The following is a 14423-nucleotide window of genomic DNA, read 5'->3' as shown; positions in this document are numbered from 1 at the left end:
TCTCATCAGTGGGAACCAGGCTAGAAATCAGTGAGTAGGTAGACCTAGTTGATATCAAGTTTGTAGCGAACAGAACTTACCACCCTTCTATGAGTATTGCCGAGAGGTGTCCTAATATATTATTAGACATATGAAGAGCCAAAGGCTTCAATTCGGCGACCTACTCACTGATGAGACCTCAATAAAGGTCGAAACCGGTCTGGGTAGTGACCTTCTCTCATAATGTGAACAGTAATACAGCTCCTGGGAGCTAAGTTCACATTATGGGTAAATATCAAGAATAGTGATCGGAGCTTGCTCCACCTTAGACATGAGTTGCCTCAGCTTGCACTACCTTAAGGGTCAGTTGTGCAGTATCCAGGTATTTGCTTACGCTTGGAATCGCCAAACTTTATATAGTTTCTACTATATTCGGCATGAAACTCTTTGAGTTTCTCATTCGGCTAAGAAACTATATGGGATATATATCCCTTAACTTAAACAGACTTATTTGTGCCTATGGTCCCACAAAAGGTTCTACTAAGGTAGAAGTGGAGGAATTTTTTGATGCTTTAGAAAAAGCAACTGACACAATGAAAGAGGAAAAGTAGGTCCTTGTTGGGGATCTAAATAGCAGAGTAGTGTTAAATTGTGAATGAAACTATGTTGTGTAATTTATTTTTTTTCATTCACATTTAACATTGCTTATTATGTATTAATCATGATTTGTATAAAAATTATTTATTATTTCTTAATTTAGGATTACTATTTAAATATTTATTCTAAATTTAACCTACTATTAATTTATTAAGCAATAATATGTGCAGAATTTATAATAACTAAAATATATATATGATGTAACGAAAAGTATTATTATAATTAATTCTATACGTAATGAAAAAGCTGAGTAAATAGCTCAAATATTCTGTTTATTCTTATTTGTGAAAATTTAACGTTATGTAATCACTCATGTAGTAGTAAAGCATTGTATTACATTAGCGAAATGTTTGCGTTCATTGGTTGTCATGGAGACGCATGAAATAAACAAGCACGAGTCGAATAGAGCGTGACCTTCGGACTAAAAGGAGAAAAAAGATATTATAGAAGATTTTTAATTAGAGAGAAGGGAGGAAGTTTTTACAGAGCGGAAAGGAAGGTAGGATACAAGCAAAGGAAGTGGAAGAAAATTATAAGTTCTCTAGGGCAGAAATTCATGAGAATAGTGTTTAGAAGTGAGCCAAAACATAGTGAACCATATACTTAGTTGCAAGTGAAGTCAGCTGTGTTGTAAAGGAAAATTAATGCCGTAACCGGATAAATAAAGAACTGGACATTCAATGAAAAATTCTGATTAGTTCCAGTTAGCCTAGGATTACGTCTTAATTCTATGTTGCCCTGAGAAGAATTATATTGAAATTAACTAGTTTGAGAAAAGTAATCAAGGAGAATTATCAATGCCTTATTGATGTGTTTTTTTTTTAGAGTAGTGAAGCGTGATTAACAGTAGTTCAGTTAAATCGTTGGAGAATTTTTATTAATGTGTTCTGCTAACGTAAATAAATTAATTCATAAGTGTGCTCACAATTAATTGATGTATTGAAGATTGTATCTGGTAAGAGTAGTCATACTTGTTTGTTTATTCTAACATTAACATATCTTCGAAGTTCAAAGTCCGAAATAAGATTGCTTGGAATATTATCTACCTTGATTAGTGCTTCCTGTGAATTTAAACATTAAGTACAGCTGATAGATATGTAGAGACTGATCAAATAAGAAGTTTCGTTTTATTAACTTGAGTTAAGAAAGCTTGTGGTTTTGAAGCTGTGAATTGTATGTGAAAGTTTAGAACATTGAATTGGCATGAGTGACTTAGCAAGATGTATTAAGTTAATTGTATTGTTTCATTTTAAAGCAGTTTTCTTGTATTTGTTATATATATCATATATTAAATGTTTTATTTTGTTGATCTAAATATTGTGTTTGCCTGAATTTCTTTTTATTGCACCGTTCATAAATATTCGAATCTTGCAGGAACCCCAAGTGGAATAGTAAATAATTCGGCCTAAATAAATGAGGAGACTGCTAACTTAATTAAAAATTGATCCTACTATTTTATATAGACTAATCTAAAAATAGGGTGGCGCAGTATAATTATAAATTTCCCTACTTTTGTATCGGTGATCAATTTGCAATTAGTTGTTATATTGATAAGAGTGACTTGAACCAAGATGGTGGATTTAGAACATAACATGAAAATAGAACGTCACGACAGTAGGAAATGATTGTCAGACATACAAAAATATATTGGGAAAATTTGGGGAAAAGAGCAAAGCTAATGGTAATGGCAAATATCTGTTGGATTTCTGCTCAGGACATGGACTAGTTATTACTAACACTATGTTCCAACATAAAAATGTACACAAATGGACATGGAGAGAAGAAGCAAGGAATAAGAAAAGTGTCATTGACTATGTTATTGTCAATAGTGATGTTTGCTCCCTGGTGCAGGACACCAGAGTGTACAGAAAATTTGAAATTGGAAGTGATCACTACTTAAAATTGAGCAGGATAAAATTGAATTTCATATTGAAAAGAATAACGTAAGAAAGTTTTAAAGCGAATAAAAGTTGAGCAGCTCTCAGATGTGAACTGTAGAATAAAATATACAAACATTATTGGGAAAAAAATGAAAGAGTTTGAGAACAGGAACCAAACCTTGGAGATTCAGTGGCAAGCCTTGAAAAAAACCCTGATTGATTCAGCCAGAGAGGCACGGAGGCATGTGGTGAGGTAGTCTGCAAGGATAGACAAATCAGAACTCCATGGTGGACACAGGAAGTTAAAGAGACAGTGAAGGAAAAGAAGATAGCATATCAAAAGTTCCTGGCAAATTAGTCAGCTTTTGCTCTTAGAGAATACAGAGACAAATGTAAGAAAGCGAAACACTGTGTAAAACTAGCTAAACAAAAGTCATGGGAGGACTTTGGCAAGAACATAGAAAATAAATATCAAGAAGGTGGTAAGATATTCTGTAGGTTGTTGAAGAAGCTTAGAAATAGAGGAAAGAGTGCTGTAAAAGGAGTTAGATATGATAAAGGTGACATGAAAACAGGAGAAAACGATATCCTTGAAGTATAGACTAATTACTTCGAAAAGTTGCTAAATGAAACAAGCAGTGATAGCACAGTGATAAAAAAAACACTCAACAGGCAGTCAGGAATGCATATCCTTACTTGAAGTAGAAAATGCCATCAAAGGCTTGAAATGTGGAAAGGCAGCAGGAGTAGATGATATTCAACCAGAAATGCTGAAGTATGGTAGTATAAAAGTCTTACAGTGGCTGCACTGCATAGTTCAGAAAGCCTGGACAGAGGGACAAATTCCTGATGATTGGAGTAGAGCTCTAGTAGTACCCATATATAAAAAGGGAAATAAAACTGAATGTGAGAATTACAAAGGTATTTCCCTACTGAGTGTTCCTGACAAGATCTATGCAAGTATACTTGAGAAACAGTTGAGAAGAATTGTGGAAGAAAAGCTTGGTGAAGAACAAGCTGGATTCAGGTCAAATAGAGGCTGTCAGGATCAGATCTTCACTTTACGACAAATAATCGAGAAAGCATGGGAATATAACAAAGATCTGTATTTAAGTTTTGTCTATCTGGAAAAGGCATATGACAAGGTGCCAAGAGAGAGAAGCTATTCAATACGCTGCAGTTATATGGTGTCAATGGGGCATTATATCAAGCAATACTTAGTCTTTATTTGAAAGTCAGCAGTTAGAATTGAAGGAAGTACAGGAAGATGGTTTAATGTTAAATCTGGTTTGAGACAAGGATGTACATTATCCCTTTTGTTATTCATTATCTATATGGATCACATTATGAAGGAAAGTGGTATTAAACATGATATCAGAATTGGAGATGTTAATGTCAGCTCTTTGCTTTATGCAGACGATGTTATACTTCTAAATAAATCTGCTGCAAGTTTGCAAGATTTTCTGACTAAATTGAATAACTGTAGTAATAGATATGGTATGAAGGTCAGCATTAAAAAGACAAAGACAATGAAAATAGGTAAAATTGATCAAAATGTCAACTGTGTTGTGAATGGGGAACCTGTGGAAACAAGTAAAACATTTCAGCTACTTAGGCACGAATTTTAGTGAAGATGGTAAATTAAATATGGAAATAGACAACAGAATCAACCAATCTGGTATGGTAGGAAGTCAATTGAATAAATTCATATGGAATAAGAGAGAAATTAGTAGGAACACCAAATTAGCTGTATACAAGACAGTGTTCAAACCAGTATTAACTTATGGATTTGAGAGCTGGGTCAGAAGTAAAACACTTGACCAAAGACCAGAGACCGCAGATATGAGAGTCCTGAGAAAGATTAGAGGCATAAACAGATGGCATCAATGGCAATATCATATTAAAAACGAAGATTTGAGCAAAGAACTTGACATTGTTAGAATCCAGGAATGCGTTAACACAGCTAATCTCAGGTGGTATGGTCACTTAAAGAGAATGGGCAAGGAAAGATTCGCAAAACAAATGTTCTCTGCCAGGTTGGCAGGAAAACGACCCAGCAGATGACCAAGATATAGGTGGGTTGATACCGTACAAAGTGCCTTAGACAATAGAAATATAAGATCTGATATTGTTGGAGTCTTGATAAGTAACAGAGACTATTTTGGAGGAAAATTGTAGATAGGTAGTTAGTAATGATGTAAATTTTTCATGTAGTACTATCATATCCTGTACACCCCTTGAGGGTACATGTCAGGAATTTGATGATGATGAATGATGAGAGAAAATTAAAAACGTTGCTGTTTGGAATGATTGAAGGAAAGAACAAAAGAGGAAGACCAAACAGAGAATGGGGCGATGACATCGTCAAATGGTGCAGAAAATTTATACACGAATTGAGTCATCCTGCACGAAACAGAATGCAATGGAAGAATCATATCAAGATGGCAGCAGACACCTATCGACATTGGACCCATGGTTGTTGATGATGATGATAAGAACAACTGTGGCGTTGCCTTTATCCACGGGAAGAATAATTATATTTTTGTTGTTTTGTAACTTCTTAAGAGTCTGTCATTCCGATGAAGAAATATTGTCTGTAGGGGTTTTGGCATTATTGATGATGAAAATGGATTCAATGTGGAGTAGGTTTGACTCTTGGGTAGGAAGAAAAAAGGTAGCTTTTTCTATCTTAGTACGTAATAATTTTTTCGGAATAGATCTAGTAGATAAAATAAAATTTAGGCCCTTACTGAGGATACTTTTCTCTGCATCAGAAAGATCATACGTTGATTTGTTAATCACAACTTTGTCAGGATGGAGGTGTTGTTTCAAAGAAGTCAAATTACTTTGTGTTTTTTAAGAGCTTCAAATTTTTTTAATAAGTTTCAATTTATTGTCATTTTGAATTTTGGCGGCTTCAGATTCACTTCTCACTCTAATAAGATTCCAACTGTCACTACTTAGAAATTGTTCATTTTCCTGAGATAACGTGGTTTTTTTGTTAAATAAAAAAGCGAGAGTGCATTTTCTATCAAATATCCTCTTGGCGAGAAGATCTAACTTTGCTCTATGATAAATCCTTTTAGCTCATTCCATTTTAATATTTTCTTTAAAGGAGATAAACTTAGGAAACACGGCATGGAATTTACAGCGCTTGAGAAACACTAGCCTGTCGATGTTCAGGCCTATCCTCTTCAATGTTTTCTGGAAATCCCTTGTACTATTATGAGATGCTCATAAGGACTAGAGATGTATGAAGATTGATTTACTCAGTTGTTGTACATTTTTATAAAAAGATTGAATGACTAGAACCGAGAGAAATGCAAACAAAGTTTATTAGTACGACAGAACTAGTTTCAGCTTGTATCAGCCTTCGTCAGGTGCACATTAAAAAAAGAAATAACCAGAAAAAAACACACAGAGGAAATAACTGTAAACTACACAGAAAATTGGTGTATATATATTTCAACGTTGAAGTCTGCACATTCAAAATTGTTCCCTCGTTGGCTTCATTGTTGGGCGTATGCATGCGTATAGCATCTCGTGAATGCCAGTATTTGACCACAGCAGAATGACAGTCTGAAAGGTTATAACACAGGTTGTTGTTCAGATGTAGGGGGTTGAGAATGATTTCCTTTGATTCTATTATCTTCCTTTCTACTTCATCATGGCAATGGAAAATGTTATTAGACTTGTCCCATAGAACTGTATGGCCAGGGTTTTCTTCATTAGAATTGGCCGAGAATAGAACATGACTAGACAAAGCACTGCCTCGCGTTCTCTTGTAAGTGACGTCTCTCTCTTGTGCTCCTCAGTGCGTAACTCAATTGACTTCTCCATTTGGACAAAGTAAGGTATGTCACAGTTGCACCAGATTTGGTAAACACCAGGATATTTAAGATTATGATGTCTAGGTTTCGGATGGTTCACAAGGGAACGGATTTTAGGAAGAGGAGTAAATAAAGTTCTTATGTTGTATTTTCTAAGAACCTTGGCTAATTTGGGTGAGATAGAGCTTATGTGTTGAATAGAAATATTACCTTTTACACTAATGGTCTCTTCATTACGGCGACTGGTAGGATTAAATAGGAATTTATCAGTAGTTTTTTGATAATAACCATTTAGTTGAAAAGTAGACTTGTGAAAATTGAGTTTTTTATTAAGTTCTAACTCATCATCAAGAATCGCTCTCTTCTTGATGATGAGATAGAACTGGGTGTAATATACGTTAAAGATACCAAGAAATTTTATAGTTGGTTTTAATCCTTTTCCCAAGTAAGCAAAACAAAGTTTTGCGTGTGAAATATATTCACATCTGAGCTACTTGTATATAGAGGCTAACGACATCATATCATTTGCTTTAGTATTTCATGCAAAAAACTTTGTTTTTTCTTACTTATCTTTAATGTATATTATACTCAAAGTAAAAAACTTTCGACATCTTTCTCTCATCCAGAGATTTTTATTAAGAGGGTCAGGCATCTTTTGTCTACTTGTATATGAGATATACAGGGTGTTCGGGATAAATTTGACATATTTATAATTAATTATATTTTTCCGTAAGTTACATGTATTAACACACACTTCTCTTCATTTAAAAGTTTGGACCCTTCTTCATTCATATACAAGATGTCAGAAAGGATGGATAGCTGGAACCCACCTGAATCATGGAAGAGAATAACTTGTATCATGATGATTCGTGCCCGCCATCAAAATAAGGATATTACGACTGCTGCCCAATGCTCCCTGAATACAGTAAAAACAATCAGGCATGAACTAGAGACTTGCAATGGTGACTACGAGGATGTAGCAAGAAGAAAGATCCCTAGCAGACGATCTGATTGCGTTCGTACAGCAGAATTCCTCGCAAATCTGCAGGAACAGGTGTTGAAGAACCCTGGCATTGGAATTCGGGCTTTGTTCGTGGAGTTGCTAACTGTAGTCAAGCCCTGGATAACAAGGGTAGCCAATGGTAGGCCGTATGTATGGCAGCAGGATTCGGCCCCTTGCCACACCTCTGGGAAAAGTCAAAAATGGTTGTCTGAAAATTTCTACGACTTCACCAGTCCAAATGTTTGGCCTCCAAACTCCCCAGACCTTAACCCCATGGATTATTTTGTATGGGGCGCAGTTGACAAAGACACCAATCGCACTTCCAGTAATACAAAAGCCCAGTTAATGGATAAAATTAAAACAGTTTTTGCGGCCCTTCCCAGGGAGACTGTAGCATCAGCTTGTTCGAGGTTCCGAAGCAGAATTGAAGCTGTGATCGATGCTAATGGTGGTTATTTTGAGTAAATCTTGTTGATAGTATTGTAATTAACTCTGCCTGTAATGTTTTTTTGTCAATTCATTAAATTTAATAGATACAAAGAAGATTTTCTTTTTCCTTACGAAACTGTCAAATTTATCCCGAACACCCTGTATATATATGACTTCTGCATTACTTCAACCTTGGTATCTCATCCTATCAAGACTACAATCACCAGTGGACAAACAGAAAATAATCCCAAATGAGCAATTTGGGTTTTGCAAAGCTCACAACACGGTGCAACAAATTCACTGACTAACAGAACATATCACTCATGGTTTTAACTGGCACCTTCACACTGCTGCTGTATTTTTGGATGTTGCCAAGGCCTTTGATAAGGTCTGGCATCAAGGCCTTATCTTCAAACTAATTGAAAACAATATCCCAATTAAACTAGTGAAACTCATATATTCATATATTAATGAAAGATACATGCAAGTAAAACTCAACGGAATTGTGTCATCAAGGCGCAAAATTCTGGCAGGAGTACCTCAGGTTTTCTTCTGGCCCCAATACTTTTCACAACTTACATGGCAGATATTCCTCTCAATTCAAGAACAACTACTATGGCCCTTTATGCCGACGACACCGCTATTCTAGCTAGATCGCTCAGCTCTCGCCTAGTAATCACCAGACTCCAAGGAAGTATCAATGAGCTAGCAAACTGGTTCACCAACTAGAGGATTCAAGTGAACCCCCCCTCAAAAGCTCAGCCATGTTGTTTTCAAGAAGAAAGGTCTGCATTAAAGAAGACATCCTGCTCTCTGGTCATAAGATCCCATGGCAATCAGAGACCAAATATCTTGGGGTATTAATGGATAAGAAACTCCTTTTTAACAAGCACATCAATCTCATTGGCCCCCAATCTTCCAAAGTAATAGCACAGCTCTACCCATTGATCAACCGCAAGAGCAAATTGAACCTACATAATAAATTGCATCTCTACCGGATGGTAATACGTCCAGTCATTACCTATGCCTCTCCAGCATGGAGTCACACTTCAAGATCAAACATTTCGAAATTGCAGAGAATCCAGAGCAAATGCCTTAGGATGATCCTGGATGCACCGTGGTTCATCAGAAATTCACAGATTCACCGAGAAACCGGCATTCCATACATTTCCTCCTTTCTTCGTAATCTAGCAGAAAAATTCTTCGTGAAGTTAAGTGCACATTCAAACCCACTAATCTTACAAGCTGTCAATTACAATGAGACTGATTGCTACAAACACAAAAGACCGAAGGCTATTCTTCTCTCAACTGATCATAGCTAACACAACTCCCTCAGAGGGCAAGCTTGACTGCTCACAAACCTCCCATTCCCAAACAACTCTCATTACAGATAAAGGGGAATATGAAAAGCACTAGTGCTTCACCCATCCTGTCAGTAATGTTAATGTTAACCTTGGGATCTCTCACGGGTCTGGCTCCCACTGACCTTTATTGAGGTCGAAACCGGTCTGGGTAGTGGCTCTTCCCATTATGCATTGTATTATACATGCCTGAAAGGGGGTGTGCTTTGCATTATGGGATACATACTAAGGCAAGTGATATGAAGTCATTAGCTTCTATAAGTAGCTAATCATGTCTGAGCTACTTATACAAGTAACTCAGATGTGAATATATTTCAAGCGCAAAACTTTGTTTTTGCTTACTTGGAAAAAGGATTAAAACCAAGTATAAAATTTCTTGGTATCTTTAACGTATGTTACACCCAAAAATGGGTTGAAAATCAGGTGAAAGTCAGTGGTGTACACTCTCTAAATCTTATCATTTATCATATTTACTTAAATATAAACGTTTTCCCTCAAAATTAAAGTTAAAAAATTGTGTTGTAACAATCGAAGATGAGTTAGCCGATCTCATACAGAGGTAGCAGGGTTTTTTCTCCTGGAAACTCTGGTTTTTCATCCTACATACAGACAAATCGGCCCTTCAGAACACACGCAATTTATAGACAAAAAATACTAGCTATGGTGGTGGGCAGCGGATGGCGCTGGTGTAGATGATTGGTAGTAGAGGTTCGGTGTAGTGGTGGAGACGGAGGATTGTACAATGAGTGTCCTCCCGCGATGAGTCTTCGGACTCCTTGGAGGTGTCACGAATAGTAGTAATAATAATATATGCAGGGATTTTTGGAAACTAAAGTTTTTCAGGAAAAAAATAAATTGAAGTTTATAATGAAATCCTCAGTATTCATTATAATTTTAATTGCTTGCATAGAGCCTTCACAGCTCAGTTGGTATAGAAGAAGCTGTTTGGTCGGAAAGACCTTCTTCGATTCCCATCCAAGACGTTAGGAACCTTTATATGGTCTCTTTCAAGTAAAGGTAAATTAGCTGCTCATTTTTACTGCAAGTAAACAAATATGTTGAATTTTGCTTCTATAAAAATTTCAGTGTTTCAATTGTGGCTGTTCTATACTTCAATCCATTGTTTGATGTTGGGATAGCAAAAATTGTACGAATCTATTCTTCAAATCAACAGATTATTATTTTTCAACAAAGTATTTATTTTTGTCACTTCTACTACATCTTAAAAATGCGACTAATTTTCAAACAAGATATTAAATTAGTATTTATTGTATGAAATATTTGAATATGATATGCATTATGTCATGAAATTTGACTGTTTATAGAGGACAGTTGCTTCTGATAATTTTATTTTATGAAAAGGTAGTACAAAGCTTGAAAAAAGTACTGTACCACACAAAATAATACATCTGAGGACCCCATTTCCTAAGTGCTGCAAATAATAAATTGAAAACCAGAATGGAGTTTTAATTTTATAGTTTGTATGTGTCACTATTTAGATCAGCTAAATAAGAATCCTTTAACGTTGAGGAAGGTAGAAAGTCTTACATAGCTGAATGTTTTAATCGCCAACTTGAAACATTTTTTTAGGCTGTCAGCTGACTGAAATCTAAAATACTCTGTCTGATACTTTTACCTCTTTATATATTGTAATTTATTTGCTTTTTTTTATTGTATAGGTTCCAGAGGCAATGCAGAAATTGCATGACAGAAAGAATGTTGGAAAAATAACTTTCGATCCAAGCATGGAACCAAAGCCAAAACCACAGGTAAATTCTTGTTAAATATTCAGACTTGTGATCTTATTAAATATATCATTGTTCAGACAATTTAATAAGCTCAGGTAGTTTAGTTACTTTACCTCAAAACATATCTATTCATTCCGATGGTAGGGAGGTAACTGAATCAGTTGATATAGTTGAGTTACTGAGTGAGCACTTTGCAAGAATATATCATCCAGGTGGTTACATTGCAGAAACGAATGTACCAGTAGATTATACGGGAATTGTGGTGAATGAAGTGGAGGTGAGTAGTCTATTGCATAACCTCAATATCAATACATCTGTGGGATTGGATGGTATACCAGCTCGTGTTGTACGAGAAGCAGCTAAAGAATTGTCAGTACCCTTGACCATTTTGTGTAATTTGAGTCTCGGGTCTGGGTTAGTCCCGATGGGGTGGAAAGAGGGGAAAATAGTTCCACTGCATAAAGGTGGTTCCAAGACTGCTGTTGTAAATTACCGACCGATTAGCATATCAGGAATCATTGTCAAGGTCTTAGAGAAATTAGTCAAGAAAAGAATACAGGATTGGATAGATGAAAATGGGATATTGTATGGGGGACAACATGGTTTTGTGAAGGGTACAAGGCTTTTGATAGGATACCACATAGAACCCTAATCAGTAAACTGGAGCAGATGGGGATAGATATAGGGTTGGTGAGATGGATAGGAGGGTGTTTGAAGGAGAGATACCAGAGAGTGGTTTATTCAGGAGTGGAGTCTAAAAGACGGCTTGTGACTAGTGGAGTGCCACAGGGCCCTGTTCTTGGACCACTGCTTTTCAATTTGTTTGTCAATGATATAAGAAAGGATTTGAGAGGAAGTGTTCACTTGTTTGCTGATGATGCAAAGTTGGGTAGAGCAATTATGAGTGCACAGGATGTCAAAATTTTACAGGATGATTTGGATAGTTTGGAGGACTGGGCTAGGAAAAATGGATGTCAATTTAATGTGCCAAGGTGTAAGGTTATGCACTTTGGGGTGAAAAGAATAGCAGCAGTATATCGCATTGGTGGAACCATACTCCAGGAGATTGATGAGGCCAGGGATTTGGGAGTGTTGGTGAATAGGGAATTGAAGTTTAGGGGGGCACATTGCAAAAGTGACTAAAACAGCTCACCAAATCACTTGGCTTCTGAAAAATACTTTAACATGCAGAGACAAACAAGTTGTTGTTCCTCTGTATCGAGCCTTGATAAAACCCCATCTGGACTACTGTGCAGTTATGGGCACCAGGGTTTCTTCGTAATGGGGAGGAAGTGGAGATGATCCAGAGACGAGTGACCAAGATGGTGGCAGGTCTGTGGAATGAACCTTATGAGAATAGGTTGAAGATTTGTGGGTTGCAGAAACTGGTCGATAGGCAAAGGAGGGGTGATATGATTGAGACATTCAAATTACTGAAGGGTTTCTATAAGATTGATCCAGAAGATATTTTTGAAAATATGACAGGTGGTGGGAGGACTAAGGGCCATGAATGGAAGCTGGGCAAGAGCGTGGTTGACAAGGGTGTTAGAGCTAGGTTTTTTACTTGGAGAGTAGCGAATGAGTGGAATAAGCTTCCAGAGTTGTGGGTGCTATGACCGTGAATGAGTTCAAGGCAAGGTATGATAGATACTGTGCGAATGTCGAATAGTTGTTCTTGACATGATGTTAGGGCCTCCCTCGATGAGTCTGTTGACTCCTTGGAGTTGCCCGGAACAATAATAATAATAATAATTCATCTCTCCAGATCTACTTTCTCTATCAAATAAATGAAATTATTCTGCCTGGAATGAGTGCCTTTATTCCCCCATTCCACTCAAAACTCCCAATTCATATTTTGTTTTCCAACCAGTGTTTCAGTGCAGTCCAAGACAAAAATTCAACATCATTCAATAGTTCGAGTCAAAATCTCCAGCTTGTCACTCAGTTTACACTGCAGCCTTAAGAAGAAAAAAAAAGAAAAAAGCAAATCCAAAGCATACTTTTATAATACACTAGGCTTGCCTCCTGCTCAAATGGCACTTGGGTCTTCTAGTCCCTCACCAAGGCAGTTGGGCACAACATATATGTTTCCACCTCTCTCTCCCCTCTGATCCTCATTTATATTTATTTAACATATGATGTACAGGTCTCAGGATAATACACACAAAGTACATAAAACAGCATAAAAACAATTGTAAAAATCATATTAAAAGGGGTACACTAGGATGAAATGATTAAACATCAAAATTAAGAATCAGAGCTTAATCCTTAAATCCTGGATCCACTCCAAGGATTCTGTGGTCAGTTTAAAAAAGTCCTCTTTAGAACCTGAGAATGAGTAGATAGAGCACTCAAGCACAATGTGATTGATGGTCGATCCCTCTTCTGCATTCACAGTTTGGAGTATCAGACCAGCTCTTTATGCAAGAGATGCTTACATCTCCCATGTCCTGTTCTGATACGATTTGAAGTGGTCCAGACATGTCTAGGGAGATTGAAGCCCTCCAGACGAGATGTCGGATTTGAAATGGGAATTTGAAGATTGGAGTTATGTTGAAACCAATACTCTCTTCCCATGACTTGCATAGGTCGAAGTTCTGGCTGTTAATTTGTATTGCACTCCTCCAGGCAGGGTGCCTGGATTTCGATCTTTGTGAAGTATGGAAGGAAACGTCTTGGTGGATAAGCAAGGAACTGTTTCCAATTATTTTTGTCCATAATTTGCTTAAGGCTTGGGTCCTGCAGAGAGAAAGAGGGGGGGGGGGACTATATTACTGAGAGTTGGGAGCCAGTAGCCAGGCATAGATATTAGAGCACAAGAGATTATTCTCATAGTTTGATTCAGCTGGACATTGACTAAAGAAGCATGTGTGCTGTTCAGCCACACAGGAGCACAATACTCTGCTGTAGAATAGACCAAAGACAGTGCGGTAGTATGCAGTGTGTTCGCATCAGCACCCCAAGAAGTACCAGCAAGTTTATGCATTATATTATTATGAGTTTTTAATTTTCCAGCAATATTTTCTAGATGATATTTAAATGTCAAACCTCTTTCTAGGGTAACTCTTAGGTATTTTGGATGATTGTTAAATTTCACCTGTTTATTTCTGAAGTAAACTTTTGGGATATACTTGGCCTGGATATTACGTAAATGAAAGGATACCACTTCAGTTTTGTTCAAGTTAGGTTGTAATCGCCATCGTCTAAAGTATTTATCAAGTACAACCAGATCTTCAGTTAAGGTGTTCTCAGCTTTTTTGGAATGTTGAATGTTGAGTTGCAATGGCAATATCGTCAGCATACATGAATCTCCGTGATGCTGTCTCTGGGATATCACTTATATATAAGTTAAAGAGCAATGGGGCAAGAACTTACCCCTGAGGTAGGCCATTTTTAAAGAATTTACTTTTGGATTCATTAAGAGATACTTGTATCCATCTGTCTGCTAGTATTTGATTAATTAGGTTGGCTAGTTTTGGTGATGGGATAGTTTCTATGAATTTTAAGATAAGATCCTCTCTCCACACTGTGTCATA

General features: G+C 36.8%; 1 protein-coding gene across 2 annotated transcripts in view; it reads left to right on the top strand.

Annotated features, from left to right (window-relative positions):
- LOC150103457 (putative NADPH-dependent quinone oxidoreductase VAT1L) overlaps window positions 1–14423 on the top strand; it is a 234620-nt gene that overhangs the window by 201904 nt on the left and 18293 nt on the right. For both annotated transcript variants that reach the window (XM_090397727.1, XM_090397728.1), the window contains exon 8: window positions 10819–10908. In XM_090397727.1, the coding sequence (XP_090253853.1) occupies window positions 10819–10908 (90 nt within the window). The remainder of the gene's footprint in view (window positions 1–10818; window positions 10909–14423) is intronic.

The sequence above is a fragment of the Typopeltis vanoorti genome, chromosome 9 (genome assembly GCF_054136105.1).
Source record: "Typopeltis vanoorti isolate ZY-2024b chromosome 9, IOZ_Tvanoo_1.0, whole genome shotgun sequence".
NCBI lineage: Eukaryota > Metazoa > Arthropoda > Arachnida > Uropygi > Thelyphonidae > Typopeltis > Typopeltis vanoorti.
Note: the sequence above shows the minus strand (reverse complement) of the source record. Positions and strands in the feature narration are given on the sequence as shown.